The sequence below is a fragment of the Nasonia vitripennis genome, chromosome 4, assembly GCF_009193385.2.
Source record: "Nasonia vitripennis strain AsymCx chromosome 4, Nvit_psr_1.1, whole genome shotgun sequence".
Lineage (NCBI taxonomy): Eukaryota > Metazoa > Arthropoda > Insecta > Hymenoptera > Pteromalidae > Nasonia > Nasonia vitripennis.
The window spans coordinates 29,290,583-29,307,177 of NC_045760.1; the positions used below are offsets into that span (position 1 = coordinate 29,290,583).

The window sequence follows — 16,595 nt, forward strand, 5'->3', positions numbered from 1 at the left end:
AACAAATTCTAGAGAATGGTATATAATCAATTTTGCTTATATTATTACCATTTATAAAATTACACTTAAATTCTTAAAAATATACAATTTACTTTTTCTATATAACGTTTATAGTATACAAAAGCTTATTTTTGTACAACTTAACTTTACACTAGTCATTATGGTACTGTTTTGGACTGTATTGAGATGTATAAACAGGAAGTCTACGCTGTTCAGCATTCATTCCATCCCTGGATGCATAGTATCTTCTTTCAATTACTTTGTCGAAAAATCTGCTCAATTTTACAGATGAACTAGTACCTGCTGCTAGTGACCTTGTTTGTCGGCAGTCCTATAATTAATAAAAATATAAAATTTTAATGAAATATATCATAGACAGTTTTTAAATGTATGTAAAGATTAATATTTACTAAAAATATTTCATCTGCACCACATTCTTCAGCAATGGTGGAAGAACGTCTATGGATACTTGATCTCACTTCTGATACCAAATCTGATTTTGTACCAATTACCAATATTGGAATCTGAAAATAATTTACATCAAATGTAACTTACATTTTACAGAATAAATATTTATATGAAAAATGCAGCAAACCTGCGTTGACCCTACAAATTTCTCTGGATCAAAATCATCAAACTGTTTTGGTTTGAAATGACTATTGTCTTTACTCAAAACTTCCTCTAGCCATTTCTGTAGATTTTGCTGTGACTTCCTATTAGTTAAGTCGTGTACAAGAATAATGCCTGAAATAAAAATCAAAGTCCATAATATGAGCTATAGATGTCGAGCAATAAAGTGAATTAATTATTATTAAAAATTGTACTATACCGTTTGTTGGACTATAAAAAACATGTCGTGTGTTTTTGTGGCTCTGACTACCACCAACATCCCATAATTCTATGAAATATCTCCGCTGATTTGGTGTTCCTTCTTTATATTCATGCAATTTGACTTCTACGGAACATCCAATTGTCCAAGATGGATTATTGATTGGTTGTTGTTGACATATTAAATGTGTTAAAGATGACTTTCCAACGCCTATACGAGAAAAAATTCAAAGACTTTTTAAAACAATAATAAAGTTTGCGATTTATTAAACTAACCTAAAAATAAATTTGGGATCTTTCTTTTAATTTTTGCAAATCATTTTATCATGCTTCGTTAACGTAAATATAACAATTTTCAAAATTTTTTGAAACATTTCGAGCAGTGTATTTTGTTTATAATCTAATCTAAATCTTGTGCATGACACGTCAACGATCGTAAACAACAAAGTACTGCTAATAATTAATTGTTAAATATGGTTTTATTCAAATGTTTACCAGAATCTCCAACCACTATGATTTTTACTTTATCAATGGCTGCCATTGATGATATTTATTTTATGAACAACAAAAAGTATCATTTGGCGTCGACGCTTTGTATATATTTTTGTATACAAAACTCCATTCGCAGTCTCTGCAGTGACAGCCGACAGGTGCACCGCCGCCGCTCCGTTTTATGATCGGAGCCCATAACCTCGATTTTCAGTGAGTAAACGAAATGCGTTTCAGATATGTGTGTTAAAGAGTTTCTACGGAATTGTTATCAATATACTATTAAAGGAAGAATTTTTAATAAAGAACAATAATCATCAGCGTAAGTATTTTATATTCTGTAAATTGAATCGTAAATTTTTTCATTAAATTTCATAAATAATTCAATTTTTAATTCATGAATGTGATTATTTTCTGGTATCCATTTTATACGAGATAAACATTTTATATTTTAGTTATAATTAAAAGTTAACGTCAAAAATCTTATCATCTCAAAATTTTGCTGTTCCTTAGAGCCTTGAAAAAAACAGTAAATATTGATATTAATATTAATTTATAAATAATAAATAACAAATATCTATGTAATTTGTTTAGTTTTTCACATAGATTAAAATTATTTAAGTAAAACCAATGTATGTTTATACATTTCAGCTTCAAAATGAGTTCTGAAGAGAGATTAATTACAGAAGTTCCTAGTAGTTTAAAACAATTAGCACGACTGGTAGTTCGTGGTTTTTATACCATTGAAGATTCACTAATTGTTGATATGCTTGTTCGAAATCCATGTAAGTAAAACATAAGCGATGCCTCTAGAACATTTTTGATATAATTTTATGTAATTTTAGGCATGAAGGAAGATGATATCTGTGATCTACTCAAATTTGACAAGAAGATGTTAAGGGCACGTATAACAACACTTCGAAATGACAAATTTATTCAAGTAAGATTAAAAATGGAAACTGGTTCGGATGGAAAAGCACAAAAAGTTAACTATTACTTTATCAATTACAAGGTAATGCTTTAATATAGAATTTTCTTGAGAATCTGGATAAATGCTTTTATATATGTATAAATAATTTCAACTGATTTCAGACCTTTGTAAATGTAGTGAAGTACAAATTGGATCTGATGAGGAAAAGAATGGAAACTGAGGAGCGAGATGCAACCAGCAGAGCTAGTTTCAAATGCACAAGTTGTCTAAAAACTTTTACAGATTTGGAAGTTGGTTGACTTTTCTGTTAGTTATTTCATCAATCATGTTATCATAACATAACTTGTTTCAATTATTTTACAGGCAGATCAATTGTTTGATATGGCTACTGAAGAATTTAGATGTACATACTGCCGTGAAATAGTTGAAGAAGATTCGTCAGCTCTTCCAAAAAAGGATTCAAGATTGTTGTTAGCCAAATTTAATGAACAATTAGAACCTCTCTACATTCTCTTACGAGAAGTTGAAGGAATCAAATTAGCTCCAGAAATTTTGGAGCCAGAACCTGTAGACATTAACACAATTCGAGGGTATGTTTATCATGGCAACCATGCCTACATCTAATTTCGTTTTCTAATGATTTTTTTTTTGTTTAGTATTATCGACTCAAAGAAATCAAGCAGCTTGCGTGGACCTAATGAACAATGGTCTGGAGAAGCAACAAGAGGTGGAGGTTTTGTTGTGGAAGATACCAGAGTGGATGTATTAATTGGAGATGAAATACAAGAAGATAATGCCAGTAATAAGAGGAAGGAGAGACCTATTTGGTTGATGGAGAGCACAGTCATAACTTCAGATACTTTACAGGTAATTTATTTTTTACATACTCACGGTTTTAAAATTTCTTGGGACAGAGTATCAACGTAGAAATTTTACTTGCAGAATGATATAGGAAATAATCAAGACAGTATTTTGGAAAAAGCGGCTGCTGCTGCTACTGCTACTAATGCAGCAAATATTAAACAAGGCGAAGATATCATGTCGGTTCTCTTGGCCCATGAGAAGAAGGGTGGTGTAAATGAAAGTGCTGTAAAGGCTGTACTACCTCAAGAATCGAGTGATAGCAGTGATAACGAAGATGCAGGGGAGATGCAGACAGTTGACACAGGTGAGAGAAATTAATACTTTCTAAATAAATTTACTCGGGTCAATTTCTTGCGTGTGCATTAAAATATTCAAATATTCGTTTTAGGCGAGGTGGAAGTAATGGAATCGGATGACGAAGATCAAGCGCCGACGGTTATGGTCAACGGCAAGAGCGTGTCGTTAACCGATGTAAATGATGCGCTTATAGCAGAAATGACTCCGTCAGAAAAAGAAGCTTATATACAGATTTATCAAGACTATTATTCGTCGATGTATGATTGAATAAATATTTTTAATGTAATAATAACAGCCAAGCAAATATGTCGGAATGATTGTGATGATACGAGGATGTATAATATTTTGTACAAATAAAGAATGGCGTTTTTTTTTCATAAATAACTTTGCTAAAGATGTGTTTTATTGTAACATTATTTTATTCAAATATTGTTATTATCAAGTTACAACAGTTATTATAACAATAAAATGACAATTGAATAACATTGAGAAATATTCTTCAAAATTGTCACTCGAGAAGCCAAATTAACATTGTTGCATAATAACTTTATATCTTTCTAATGTACAGCAAAAACGTAACAATACTAGGAATCGTCAACAGAGTTGATTAGTAATAAATACCCATTATACTCCATATATTTATATATAGACTTATATATAAGAAATACAAGATAAATAATTATCAAGATTATGTCACTTCTGGTAAGACGGGAAATGTGTTATTTTATAAAGTTAAAATTATTATTATTTTGTCTTTAATGATAAAAGCTTACTTGAAATCACTGTTTTTTTTTTGTTCGCCTCCCAACGGATTTCCCTTCGACCACCACAATCGAAAGGAAATCCCCAAGACGATGTTAACAAAGTTTTAAAAAATTTTTTTTCTCTTTTTTTTATCCTTTTTCTCTCATATATTTTTGTATACATCAGCGCGCGCGCGCGCGTGCAAAAACGCGTCATTCGTCAATTTTCGTAGCCAAGCACTTTTTCTTTTCTTTTTTTTTTTTTTTTTTTGTAATTCACGAGGAAGATCGTCGAATCGGCTTGTTCTGGAATTCTGAAAAAAAGAACGGCACAATTGATACTTATGACAAATCGTTGATCAATCAGAACAAGTCCGCCGCATCCCTGGAACATGAAGTGATCCGTTCGTCTATTCGGGCTCGTTGAGCCGCAGACGCGCAAAGTCCTCGAAGACGATGTTATCGTCGTCGTCGTTGGCGTAGTTGTCGGAGTATCGGTTTCGCTCGATGCTCTTGGTCTTCTTCATTCTTTCTGCCTTCGACGAGGCTTCCTTGCCTCCTTCGCCTCCGGTTCCGGCACCTATTTGTGTAAATATAAACAGAAAAATCGGTGAAAAAATATCGCCATGATATGATTATTCGGAGAAAAGAGGAAAAAGCTCGTCACCTTGAGCCGGGTGCATGAGCTTGAAGGGCACGTCGGTGATGAGCTCACCACCCAGGGTACCACAGTTGAGTTTCACGCGGACGGAGTACGAGATTACGATACCCATGTTCTCGTTGGGAGCCTTGCCTTCGGCGACCATCGTCGAGGATGCCAGGTTGACGTCGTCGTCCTGAAAATTTGAAATCGCATTAATATTAAACGAGTAACTAAAAATTAAAAATGAAAAAAAAAAAAATCAGTCGGACCTTGAGATGACCGTCGAGTGCGATTCCCCGACGATCCTTGTTGCTGCTGGCCAAAGGCACGAGATAAAACTGTTTCGTGAAGGAGGCGCCTGGTGTGATGGGACAGCCTTCTCGAGTTTCCAGGCTGGCGACGTGGCGAGAGAATTGAGCGTTAACCATGGTCACTTCGCAGTGTTGGACAACGAATAACTGAAAAGATTCGTTTTATTTAAAATTAAAAAAACAAATTATCCTTTTTCTTTTTGTTTACATAGCTTGCGATGCGTATATTATAGACATAGGGATTTGCCGGTTGGAAAGGAATTAGCCGATTAAAAACTTTAATGAAATTTGCTTGTTTTCCGCGCTCTAAGCGGATTAGCGGCTGGAATTATGAAATTCTGAATACTAAAGATCGCACCTTGATGTTCTTGACAGCCTTGCGAGAATTGTTGGTAACGATAACATTAGCCGAAACTTTCTCGCCATGATAGTAAATCTCCTTGTCCAGCGTCACCTCCAAGTTGAGCTTACCCTGGGAGAAGGTGAACCCCTTCGAGACCAACGAGCTCGGAAGCCTACGGCCGCGTGTCGGTGGGGCGTACTGAAGCTTCTTAATGGCCAAGGCGACCGAGGAGCGTTTGTGGCCCTAAAATTGGAAAATTGGAAAATCGTTAAATCGTTCCTCGAAATGTCGAGCATCGCGAAAGTAGTCTAAGCCTGGTTACATGCATACGTGCCCCTCCCCCCCCCTCCCACCCACACACGCGCGCGTTATGTAAGCCGCAGCTGGAAATCGAGTTATGCTCTTAAACGCGCATAGCTGGACTGCAGGCGATAATCTTTATGACGCGGCTTATTAAGTTATTCCCTAGAGCGTCGTTCACGGACACGTCGTTACATCGTATATTATTATGAATATATTCCCCCGACCTTGTCGTCCTCGCTCTCGGCGACGTAAATGCGGACGGTGTACTCGACACCGAGAGGTTTGCCCTGGTCGTCGTCACCGGGTTGAAGAGTGACGGAGCTCGGCGAGTTGCCCGGAAATTGGAAGAGAAAGGGGTAGGCATTGGAGCCGAGCTTCCTGAGCAGTCGGTCCTGGATCGGGGTGTTCTCCTGCTTTTCCTTCTTCACCGGGATGATCTGTTCCTTGCAGAGCACCAGCTCCTTGCTGAACTTGACCCCCATGACCTCGTCCTCCTCTCGACCATATCGGTAGGTGGTTGTCACCTGTGGTTTCGATAATTATACAAGTGTACAATAAATACTTGTATATTTATATGTGAGATATTACAGCTTCGTACCTGGCCGTAAACCTTTCTGCCCTGGAGGTAGTCGTTCTCGATGACGACGATGCCATCGATGGGGTCGACGTAGTCTAGATGGTCGATGAAGTCGCGCTTGCCCAGGTAGACCGTGACCTTGCCTGCACAGCGAAATTCCAGTCACACAAAACGATATTAAATACTTATTTAAAAAAAAAACAAAAAACTCACCATTAGGTGTGGTCTTTTTGAAAACCTTAACGGCCACGACGTAGGCCAAGAACAGGAGGGGAATCATTTGCGGCGGTGGCTCTTCTCTCGCACGATACTCGTATGGATGACAAAAAAATGTTTAACTAAAAACCGACGAGGCGCTCCTCCGCGTCCTGCACCGGATGAGTTTTGTTTTTTCCCGCCCAGAAGTGACGGGCGCGTGCAACGGAACCCTGGCTCATATAGACTTGCTGGGGCTTCGTTGCGCTACGCCCCGAAGCCCCCCCAGAGCTCAGCTAACCGGATCATTCAATTAGACACTGCTGCAGTCGAATCCGATTAAAATGCATATATCGCGAGCATCCTTTCATGTATATATGTGTATCGTGTGTATCAGGCCAACCGAAGATATAGGTGTCTTGCAAGTCGCGCCAGTTGGAGCTAATTCAGTGTTGAGCGTGACGCCGAACTGGTTGCAACTAGCTCTTGCGATTTTTTCCTTTTGAGATGGATCGGTAATGCATCGCTGGGGAGATCGTTGTATGCGTTGTATGCAGTGGTTGGTTTTTCGTCTTGTGAAGATATAACTGTTCTTTTAGGCGTATACTCTCGAGCTTTCAGTAGAACATGTCTAGCTGTGGTCAGGCGCGCGACATTTTTCGAAAAGTTTGGACGAACCCGTGAAGTATAACGATCTGTTGCTGCAAAGTAATAAATACATAGGTTGGGGACCTTATTAGTAATAAGTATAATTGTGAATTCAGTATAATCTTTTTAATGAGTCGTAAAATAAAATTTTAAGTTTTTTTTTATATCCATAGTCTTTTGTACTATAGATAACGATACAAAATATAATTTGAGTTTGTGAAAATGAAGAAATTGTTATAAAACCTTTGTACTTTTGTATTGTGTAATCAAACCGAAACGATAATAATATAATCACACACTTAATATAAGTTTTTCAGTCATAATCCACAAGAAATCGCGCACAACGAACCGCTATTGTTTCGATAAATTTAATTCGCGTTTATAAGTCATACAGTATTCATGGACACTTTCTTTCCACTTGACTCTTGCCACTTTCTTCGTACTCTTGGCTTGATATCCACATTTGTTGGAACGTTCCAATCGATGCTAAAATAGATCCACCAATCCAAGATCCAAATCTTCGTTCTGCGCATCCATTGGCGCTTATCATCTTGAGCCTCATACTAGATGGTATCCTCATTGATAGATCTCTGTTTAGACGTTCGGGGAATCCCTATGAAAATAGTAAAATCAACACGTTATTTTTAAGACGTCAAAAAAAGGAATATCGGCTTAACAAAAATAAATGTTTTACCTGGATAAAAGAATTGCCACCAGTCACGACTACACTGCCATAAAGAGCAGGTCTCACATCCACATCACACATGCCCACACTTGTTGTGACTATGTGGCCAACACCAAGCATTGTATTTCCAACCATACCGCCGCGCATCTGCACCATACTAGGGTCGAATAAAGCTTCTGGTATTCTAAATCTTTCACATCCAAAATCTTGTCTATAACCAGTAGGAAATTCATAAGGAACTGCTGGTATAGTTGAAACTCCCTTCTCATCATAAGGACTTTCAGAGACTTGTAAACAAGTTGCTTGGAAGTCCTGCACAAGCTTTTTCACCATGTAGTTGTGCCATGATTTTGTGACCTCTGGAAGATTTTTCTTTTTCACCCATCTAGGTTTATCGTGATCTTTCACTACTTCTTTACTTCCAATCATGTATGCTGGGGAAAGATCGATGTCATTTTCCTGAGAGCAACAAAATTCATTGATTTAGACATTTCTCAATGACTTTGCTGGTCAATAATAATGGTTTATAATTCGCAATACTCACTTGCAATAATTGTCGACACTGCATGGAGATGTAATCTCCACCAAGTGGAGATTTCACGATAGCTTGTGTCAGAACAAATCCATCTTGAACAGGTATGGCTGATGTGTGCGTTGCTCCACTGTCAACTACAATACCAGTTGCCCTACCATTTGCGAAGGCTGCAAGTACAGCATTTTTCACAAGAAAGTACGCTGGAACATTATACTTTTCAAACATCAACTCTGTCAGCTTTTCCCTCTTAGTTCTAACGTTCCAAGGAGACTCAGAAAATAATACTGGATGATATTCGGCATCGGACTGAATGACTTTTGAGTATGTGTAATCCAAAACCTGCAGAGTAAGCAAAAAATTGCTCAATCCAATACCAAGTTACAAGAGTTGCAAATAATTCTGAATGATAATGTACCTTTTCAAAGTGATCCCAATCTTCTATCATTCCATCCTTCATGTAACTAGCTACTTCCATTCCTTTACGCGGTACATGCAAAATTGTCGTATCAATATAGTATTTTGGAGTAGTCTGCGTTATGTTGTTGTCCGGTTTCTTATCATCTATATCCATCGGCTCTATCCTTGCTGCGTTACAATTCGCATCTTCCCCTATACCCACAACTGCTGGAATCTCTGCTTTTGGAGTGTCCTCTTGAGCATATCCAACACGTAACGAATGGTGGCCCAAGTCAAAAACAAGGGCACCGATTTCGTCTCCTCCATAGAGCATATTCGACATGATGCTGACTTAATTCGATCTAAAATAAAAACAAAAGTTATTTATCGGTCTGTGTTTAACGTTTAATCGCAAATCATTTAACGACTGACGGATTTCTCTCGTTATCTCAAAGGTCACAATTAAACAACAGCCTTTTCACAACAATGAAACGTTCGTCATATATTGAAACTCGGTCAACTCATTACCTGTAGAGGTTATGATTTATTTTGGAGTTCGTATTTACGCATAATAAAATCGGCCCAGTTATAGGTGTATGTGTAAAAAGAGGCCGGCGCGGAGACGAGACACTCTTCTCCAGAGAATTCACTAAGTTTACGAAGTTTACGTTGTCCGACGACTTCTATACAGTCTATTGTGGACGCGGAACTCTAAACTGTCGCGCCGCGGCATTCATTCGCTGCAGAAGTCGCAGCCGGCATTAGCGCGGCTTTCTCCCCTCTCTGCGGTCAACGTACCGCCATTGTCGCCCGCGGCAGCTCAATAATGGACTGATGCTTATAAGAAGGCTGTGGGGTTATACATATACTCGAGATAATACACACTTCAACGACTTTCAGTCTTAAGATTTATTTTTATTTCAATGATAATTATATGCTTACAGAGTATGGAGGTATTCAAGTCGATGAGCTTTTTGAATCCACTCGAAGTCGCCGCAGAGCCGCTGTTTAACTGCCAAATTCCACCGCCACTCTATAGACGTCTACGCGTGTCCGTAATACGCGATCATCGACCGTTTTATATTATTTTCTTCTTAGAAAGCGCAGGTTTTTTTCTTCTTTTCGTATAATTTACATAAAACTTAAGTCTAAGTTGTTGCTGTTTTTTTTATTTTATAACTTGCTTTGTTATATATATATATGTACGGCTTGTCGCTCCCCTCTCGTCGTCTTATAGTTATATATTTTACAATCTCCGATTTATCAGCGCATCGGAAAAGAATTGTGTGTATGTGTGTGAATTCTATACATTCGGACTATTATTATTATTATTATTATTATTGGTTTCGCTTTCACATTTACATCGTGGGCGTATATAAGTATGTGTGTATAAAAAACACGCTTATAGTTGGTCTGTTCATATAGCTTTTTTCCACTTTGATTTCTCTCGGGCTTTTGTTTTCGCTTTACAAATTGTGAAGTTATTAAAAACGGTATTTATTGCAGACGGACGCGCGTCGTCGAAATTTTTACTGGCTTGAAGAAGTAGCGGAGAAGCAATAAATAAGGCATTCGTTAGATTTTCAATACTAAGAATTAAAGATTGAATATAGTAATTATACTTTATTATCAAGCAATTTTATGGGTAACTTTGAAGTACGATTTCGTGACGCGCATCCAAGTGTAATTTCTTGTGCTTTTTTGACTTGAAATTTCTTGAGTTGAGTGCACAACGGGCAAATTTGAAGGTGGTGGCACAAATTTTGTTGGTTGAATGAATGACGCTATACATTTGAAATTGTTAATTTTTCGTGTTCTTACTAAATGTGATTAACGGATGAGAGCATCGAAAAGTCCGAGTAGGTAACTGAAACTCGGGGTGCGCTAAACTTAATGTTAAATACAACGCAAATAAATCATAGAGTAATAAATAAATTTATCATTTATCGTTCCGAGTTTTCTAGAAAAATAACTGCTAACTTTCTCGATTTCATAAAAAAGTTAAGGCAAAACAAACTTATTATTCTAGATATACAATAAAGTAAAATTAGACATTCGTTTACCGAGTCAACGCTGCTCGCTTTTTCACGTTTGTAACTTTTGTGATACGCATGGCGTGTGTAGATATTATATCGATGCTAGAGAAAATAAAAAGTAAAAAAATCTATATGCAAAAAAAGTAGTAATAAGCATTCTGATTTACGCGAATATCGAAACGTTACAAACTTGAAAAACAAAACCAAACGAGCAATAACAATATTAATAATAAATGATAGTGTAACAACTAAACGCAGTAAATATTACTAATATGTAGGCACAATAAACGTAGATACTATGGCAAGCCGTTGCTACCAGGGAACAAAGAAATTTATCAAAAAAGAAAAGAGCTGTGAAACTTTTTTCCAAAAGTTTATTACTTACAATGCGTTCGTACAATTCCAAGTTTCAAGCTAATTTGATTCTTAGTTTACAAATAAACAATATTACATCATCAGAATAGAAGTCAAAATGAATAATGATAACTTAATAATGAGAAAATACATTGACCGAGGCAAGTATACGAAGAAACTACCGCACTTGATTTCCGTTTTCCAGACTCCACAGCCCGATATAGTTTCAAAGTGAGTCGGTACACAGTATTATGAGATATGGATTTTGAGCCAGAGACGATTCATAAAACCAAATTGTAGGCTATTATTTTTTTTTTTGAGTTCCCCGATAATAGTGCCGTTTTTAAAAAGGTTACACAAATTAATGATCCATAAGCACTGAAAATGTGTGATTAATTAAGGAATCGATTGTACGGCATTATGATCGCAGATTCGAGCCTGAAAAATAATTTACGTGACACGGGCAGTTAATTTCGACTTTTTAATGGCACGTTCATTATAACGAGGAGCTAAAAATTTATTTGCTTTTCTTTCAAAAATATATCACGTCATTACAGAAAAGTATAATTTTATACAAATGTTTGTCTACATTCTCAATATGAGCTTACGAATTTTCAATTTTAATGAATAACTGTAAAAGTTATACAAAATTAAAAAGTCTTAATTCTCAATAATGCACCTAATTTACAAATATAGTTAATAAATGTTTAGGCGACGACTTCCGATATTCCAGCGTAGAATTCTACATTATCAATCTATCCACCTACAATGCTCGTGTATGCACCTCTTCATTCACCCGGTAATCTTATATTTTTAACATATTTTTATGTATCAGGATAAATATCGCTTATATTTTGATACAATATGATCAGAATTTCAATGAGTTCGAATAGCATTGCTTTGTCCAACGTGAAAATATTGAGCATATATACAATATAATTTAATATTAATATCAATGCAAAAAGCTAAAATGTTGTCTAGGAAAATATTTAATTTACAGTAGTATAAAATTTACATTTTTTTCAGGAGAAATATTATGTTCTTCTTTTAATGTAAAAAAAGTCACTTAAAAAATACTTGATTTGATTTAATAGTACTTAAGTATAATTAGTTTTTTCATAAAAAATTAATTGTAAATGTATATAAGAATTATTTATGAAAAGTAATGACAATTGCTATGCCAAATAAGCACATACAAAAACATTGTAGGCATATAAACTATACAACTTTTTAAAGCACTTGGCGTCGCGAGCAGCTTTAAATTAAAGTACCTAGCTAGCATAATTCACAAAAGTATTTGGTGCTCGACAATATATAAGGAAAATTATTTCAATGTAAGCGATCCTTCCTCTCATAATGACAGGGCAGGTACCATAAACTAGTAATGCTCGACGCGTCGAGATCGCGAAGGATGCAAATCGTAGCAAACTTCTTTCGGCTCGACTCGAGCACCATACTAGTTTCTTCTTATATAATACGAGTACACGATGTCGACTTTAGACTTTGACAAGAAGTTACCAACCGATAGTTTGTGCTACGCCTTGGTAATTTCGCTAAGGCAAAGTCACCATTGCATTGCGGTACGCTACAAAAAGAACGCAGTGTTTCGATCATAGGACAATTGACCTAATTTCTTTACAAGAATCGTGAGAGATATCAAAATGCAAAGAGCTTCCATTTTGAGCATATCTCGGAAACTTTCGGTACTACTTTTGCATCGCGACAAACAAATCAGTATCTACAAGTGATTTTGCATTGGTAATGGACTCTAGACGTAGTTCCCTGATACCAGCGCGCTTCTAATACTAAACAGTACAAACATTGTTAGTTTAACTAGCAAACATTGTGGATTTTTTTGTTTATTCGTAATGTGATCGCTTTTCATTGCAAACTTACTAAACTTACATCGCTAAATCTTTTCTCGTCAACTCTACTGTCGAACCGTTTTTCTGGTTTTGATGTGTATGACATTGCTTTAACTCTTTATGTGTCTCCTTATCACGAGGTGGCGCTGTTTACCGCTGCTCAAAAATTTAAGCAAATTTAACCCATTTACTGTGTAGAAATCTGCAATTAAAAAAGTCTGCCATAAATATATTCCCTTTATTTATAATTCCTTCTTAATAAAGTGCTCTACCAACCTAACGTTCTTTACAGAAACTTTTCCTAACACTTATCAACCATCTTTAGGACAAGTCTGCAAAAAAAAAAAAAAAACGACAGTCATAATTAAATATCTTTATTGAAACAATGTCACCAAGAAAATATCTGAGCAAGTAAAAAAAATGTGCTTACAGCTGGGTGCAGCTGCCGATTCAAATCGCTTCTGAATCTGGTCATATGTAAATTTGACAAAAGCATCATACTGTTCTGAAAGCTTCATGTTCAAGATCTGATCGTATTCTTCTCGAATTTGTGTTTCCTGTTCTTTGAGCATTCTTTCGCAGATCAAGCCGACCTGCAAAATCAAAGGATTTTCAATTAATCACCCAGGAAATACTCTCGTTATCTCAAGAGATAAGCTTGTAAAAAAAGAGTCAACCTGTCTGAAAGTAAAAAGAGGCTTTTCTTTGCTGCTGGGACTGGAATTGGTACTAGTTGAGCTGGATGGAGCAGGTTGAGGACTGGCTGGAGGTTCCAATTCAGAAGGAGCACTCTGTGGATTGAGCTGTAGCTGTTTGCGTCTTTGCAATCTGCGAATTTCTTCTCTGATGTTGTCTGCCATTTTCTCTGCGAACCCCATAAAAAAGCAAATGGTCAATCGTAAGTAGTCCTTGTATAATTGCCATCATAGGAAATTACATAAACGTGACGCAAACAATGGAGCTCAGAACAAGTTATTGTTTGCATGGCAAATTGAAAGAGCCATTGTGCCTCTCAATAGTAATAATCCTACACGTAAGCTGATCATTCAGAATTATCCTGATCATTATAGGATCTGGAGGAGGTATATAAACCCAGAGCATGTATACACGCGAGTTAAATTCCGTTATTACGTACATAACATGTATAGCTCGCAACTCTCGAGCCGCTCGAGCATATGCGTACGTACACTAGAAATAATAACAACAAAGGCGACCCCCCTACCCGAGAGATATGACGAAAAGCGCCGAGTAACGCGCCTGTCGCTGAGGAAAATGGAAGAAAAGCCTTCGCACAATGCGCGAAACCTCTCCGCGAGTGCTGATAGACATACACACTCGCACGAGGCACACAGAATAATACAGAGTCGCGCGCGGCGCAGAATTTCTCTTCGCAAGTAGTAGTAGTAGTAGTAGTACATAAAGCGACGGAAACGGAAAAGAGCCGCAGCCATGCTTGCGCATAACCTGCATCGCTCTCTTCTCTCCCGATATATATATACACGCGTGTGTTTCGTCATGTTTATTTGCCTCTCTTGCATCTACATAAACTAGTTCCATGCATACATCTTTCTCTCTCTCTGTCTCTCTCTCTCTCTCATCATCATAATGAACGTTCGATTGGCATTGTGTATGCGCGCGTGCGTGCACGGGAATGTCCGTTACGGCATTACCATATGATTTAGTGCGCGTCAGCAGCGAGCGCTATAGCCCTCCCCCATAGAGGAGTGAAATCCCCTCGTGTCCCCTGCGGTACTGTAGTACTGTATAGGCATATATATATATATATATTCTGCCCTTCTCTCGCTATCTGGCAACTCCGTTCTTTCTCTCGCCGTTCCGTGCCCCTCTCGCGCTCTCTTTCCACGTTGTTATATAGGTAGCCGCGCGGTGGCGGCCGTCCTAAATACGGGTTTTAAATCGCTCAGGGCTCTCCTCGCCGCCCCTACGGATCGGTATTGTTATACGCGTATAATGTGTCTGCGCGAACGGGGCGCGCCTGCCTCGTTTTTTTCTTTCTCTCTATATACTCGCGCGAGCCTCTCCCGAAGGAAATGCACGAGAGAGGGCGATTATGAGAGTAGGCAAAACGAGGTGGGGAGAGAAGAGAGGATTAGCGAAGGAGTGGAGAAAAAACGCCTGTAAAAGATGGCCGAGGCGAGGTGGAGAGTAGTAAAAGACCGGAAGGAAGTGGGTATATATATATATATATATATATATAAGGAGTTTCGCGAGGAAGTTCCTTACCAGGCGTCATCTTGGCGGCGATCTCGCCGAAGGACGAGGCGCTCGGGGGCTTGGATGTGCTGGTCGGCGAGGCGGTCGTCACCGGGGGCGACACGCACATAGGCACACATCGTCGCCTCTTGCTTGGCCGGCCGTGGCTGTGCACCGGGTCGAACTCCAGGGACCTCTTGAGGGTGGCGCAGGCCATCTTTGCACGCTATATACTGCCGGGTCAAGCCGCTGCGCGAATCCTTACTCCTCTGAGAGAGAGAGCTCTTCCTCCGGGTATGGAGATGTCTCTCCTCTCTCTCTCTGCGCCCACCAAAACAAACACACACTCAACTCTCTCTTTTCGCTCTCCGCGATATATTCCTCTCTCGCTCGCACTTTTGCAAACAATATGGCCGCCACGCACTGCTCTCTCGGAAGCTATATATGCGAGCTGCTGTTGCTGCTCTTTTTCACACACGCGATCTTGTGCAGGTGATAAGGGATCAGTCCCTGCGCTGCGCGCTGAGCTCTCTGTACGCTACTACTGGGAGCCTTTCCGTGCGAGAAAACACACAGCCACCGATGGCGCATACGCGACGACCGTTGCTCAGCTCTCTCTCTCTCTCTTTCTTTCTCTGCTCAATGTGGTCCGTACGAAGCGACTTCTCCAACTGCTCGGCTAGTCGCGACTTCGCGAGTCTGCTGAAGGCAGCTGATGGCTGATCGACGCTATCTCCCTCTGGCTACACTCGCGCTTATACGGGCGAGTTATGTGCCGTCTCTGTGTTCAACCCGTGTGTGCTATATATAAGTATACTATACTCTTCTCTTATAGGCAGCGCCTCTACATTTGCGACTTGCAAAAAAGCGTATGTGGGGGGTTATAATATAATACCGTATGTACGGGTTAGGCCAGGAAAGCTGATCGACGACGGCATTTGTTCGCGCGCCCGCGTCACCTCGGGGGAATGCTTTTCTATTTATTTCGAAGCCCCCACTCCACTTTTTTCTTTTACTACCTGATGCCTGAGAGAGAGAGAGAGAGAGACTTTTTTTTTTCGAGACGCGCTCGAAGGGGGGTTTTTATTGCCGATTCGGCGAGTTCCGGTGAACTTCTTTTCAGAGGAGGTTTGCTTTATAGTCCAACGGTCGCTGGTTCGACTGTTATATGTGATTTTGACCTGCTGAATTCGTAAATTTTGGGCTTTTTTGCGTTATTTTTTAAGAAGATGCTCGGTACAATTTTTGGAGCACTCGATAAGCGCTGTTTTTTTTTTTCAAAATTAACCATTATAAACATGACATGAAACAACTTAAGAGGATTAAATATTTCAAAAA

General features: G+C 38.5%; 5 protein-coding genes across 9 annotated transcripts; 1 reads left to right on the forward strand and 4 right to left on the reverse strand.

The window, feature by feature from the left end:
* Positions 1-18: 18 nt before the first annotated feature.
* LOC100123644 (rab-like protein 3) lies at positions 19-1,516 on the reverse strand. Of its 3 annotated transcripts, none has more exons than XM_008216686.4 (5): positions 1,324-1,516; positions 830-1,039; positions 611-744; positions 411-524; positions 19-331 (listed from the first exon to the last, which is right to left on the reverse strand). In XM_008216686.4, exons 1-5 carry the CDS (start codon positions 1,367-1,369, stop codon positions 152-154), a joined length of 684 nt encoding a protein of 227 aa, XP_008214908.1. In that variant the 5' UTR covers positions 1,370-1,516; the 3' UTR covers positions 19-151. The 3 variants fall into 3 exon arrangements, 2 of the variants coding, with proteins under 2 accessions (XP_008214908.1, XP_001607315.1); XM_001607265.5 differs by having other exon boundaries at positions 22-331; positions 596-744; positions 1,324-1,515; XR_004344878.1 differs by having other exon boundaries at positions 26-331; positions 596-744; positions 830-1,062; positions 1,105-1,447.
* LOC100123640 (general transcription factor IIE subunit 1) lies at positions 1,326-3,984 on the forward strand. 2 transcript variants are annotated; one of them, XM_008216687.4, is made up of 8 exons: positions 1,326-1,530; positions 1,969-2,102; positions 2,163-2,329; positions 2,410-2,538; positions 2,612-2,838; positions 2,905-3,115; positions 3,191-3,416; positions 3,501-3,984. In XM_008216687.4, the coding sequence occupies exons 1-8, from the start codon at positions 1,502-1,504 to the stop codon at positions 3,674-3,676; spliced, it is 1,299 nt and encodes a 432-aa protein (XP_008214909.1). In that variant the 5' UTR covers positions 1,326-1,501; the 3' UTR covers positions 3,677-3,984. The 2 variants fall into 2 exon arrangements, with proteins under 2 accessions (XP_008214909.1, XP_001607311.2); XM_001607261.5 differs by having other exon boundaries at positions 1,327-1,639; positions 3,501-3,793.
* Positions 3,985-4,194: 210 nt separating this feature from the next.
* LOC100115165 (arrestin homolog) lies at positions 4,195-6,786 on the reverse strand. The gene is made up of 7 exons (XM_003428170.5): positions 6,543-6,786; positions 6,351-6,472; positions 5,977-6,276; positions 5,465-5,692; positions 5,065-5,253; positions 4,820-4,988; positions 4,195-4,732 (listed from the first exon to the last, which is right to left on the reverse strand). The coding sequence occupies exons 1-7, from the start codon at positions 6,607-6,609 to the stop codon at positions 4,563-4,565; spliced, it is 1,245 nt and encodes a 414-aa protein (XP_003428218.1). The 5' UTR covers positions 6,610-6,786; the 3' UTR covers positions 4,195-4,562.
* A 493-nt stretch (positions 6,787-7,279) lies between these two features.
* On the reverse strand, positions 7,280-9,568 carry LOC100123635 (actin-like protein 6B). Of its 2 annotated transcripts, none has more exons than XM_016989745.3 (5): positions 9,317-9,568; positions 8,808-9,150; positions 8,402-8,731; positions 7,867-8,316; positions 7,280-7,785 (listed from the first exon to the last, which is right to left on the reverse strand). In XM_016989745.3, exons 2-5 carry the CDS (start codon positions 9,129-9,131, stop codon positions 7,570-7,572), a joined length of 1,320 nt encoding a protein of 439 aa, XP_016845234.1. In that variant the 5' UTR covers positions 9,132-9,150; positions 9,317-9,568; the 3' UTR covers positions 7,280-7,569. The 2 variants fall into 2 exon arrangements, with proteins under 2 accessions (XP_016845234.1, XP_016845235.1); XM_016989746.2 differs by having other exon boundaries at positions 9,221-9,563.
* Positions 9,569-9,682: 114 nt separating this feature from the next.
* Positions 9,683-16,152, reverse strand: LOC100123632 (akirin-2). The gene is made up of 5 exons (XM_008216786.3): positions 15,288-16,152; positions 13,721-13,908; positions 13,474-13,636; positions 13,320-13,375; positions 9,683-13,245 (listed from the first exon to the last, which is right to left on the reverse strand). The coding sequence occupies exons 1-4, from the start codon at positions 15,472-15,474 to the stop codon at positions 13,365-13,367; spliced, it is 549 nt and encodes a 182-aa protein (XP_008215008.1). The 5' UTR covers positions 15,475-16,152; the 3' UTR covers positions 9,683-13,245; positions 13,320-13,364.
* Between the last annotated feature and the right edge of the window lie 443 nt (positions 16,153-16,595).

Excerpts from the sequence above, each read along its gene's own strand:
- LOC100123640 (XM_008216687.4), top strand. The coding sequence starts at position 1,502 with ATGATCGGAGCCCATAACCTCGATTTTCA. Across the intron at positions 2,103-2,162 it reads TATGCTTGTTCGAAATCCAT|GCATGAAGGAAGATGATATC; the intron begins GTAAGTAAAACA and ends ATGTAATTTTAG. Across the intron at positions 3,116-3,190 it reads TAACTTCAGATACTTTACAG|AATGATATAGGAAATAATCA; the intron begins GTAATTTATTTT and ends TTTTACTTGCAG.
- LOC100115165 (XM_003428170.5), bottom strand. The coding sequence starts at position 6,609 with ATGATTCCCCTCCTGTTCTTGGCCTACGTCGTGGCCGTTAAGGTTTTC. Across the intron at positions 6,277-6,350 it reads GCAGAAAGGTTTACGGCCAG|GTGACAACCACCTACCGATA; the intron begins GTACGAAGCTGT and ends TCGAAACCACAG. Across the intron at positions 5,693-5,976 it reads CCGAGAGCGAGGACGACAAG|GGCCACAAACGCTCCTCGGT; the intron begins GTCGGGGGAATA and ends TTCCAATTTTAG.
- LOC100123644 (XM_001607265.5), bottom strand. The coding sequence starts at position 1,369 with ATGGCAGCCATTGATAAAGTAAAAATCATAGTGGTTGGAGATTCTG. Across the intron at positions 745-829 it reads TTTTTATAGTCCAACAAACG|GCATTATTCTTGTACACGAC; the intron begins GTATAGTACAAT and ends TTTTTATTTCAG. Across the intron at positions 332-410 it reads GTGCAGATGAAATATTTTTA|GACTGCCGACAAACAAGGTC; the intron begins GTAAATATTAAT and ends TATTAATTATAG.
- LOC100123632 (XM_008216786.3), bottom strand. The coding sequence starts at position 15,474 with ATGGCCTGCGCCACCCTCAAGAGGTCCCTGGAGTTCGACCCGGTGCAC. Across the intron at positions 13,909-15,287 it reads CGCCGCCAAGATGACGCCTG|AGAAAATGGCAGACAACATC; the intron begins GTAAGGAACTTC and ends TGGGGTTCGCAG. Across the intron at positions 13,637-13,720 it reads CTCTTTTTACTTTCAGACAG|GTCGGCTTGATCTGCGAAAG; the intron begins GTTGACTCTTTT and ends TTGATTTTGCAG.
- LOC100123635 (XM_016989745.3), bottom strand. The coding sequence starts at position 9,131 with ATGTCGAATATGCTCTATGGAGGAGACGAAATCGGTGCCCTTGTTTTT. Across the intron at positions 8,732-8,807 it reads ATTGGGATCACTTTGAAAAG|GTTTTGGATTACACATACTC; the intron begins GTACATTATCAT and ends CTTACTCTGCAG. Across the intron at positions 7,786-7,866 it reads GTGGCAATTCTTTTATCCAG|GGATTCCCCGAACGTCTAAA; the intron begins GTAAAACATTTA and ends CTATTTTCATAG.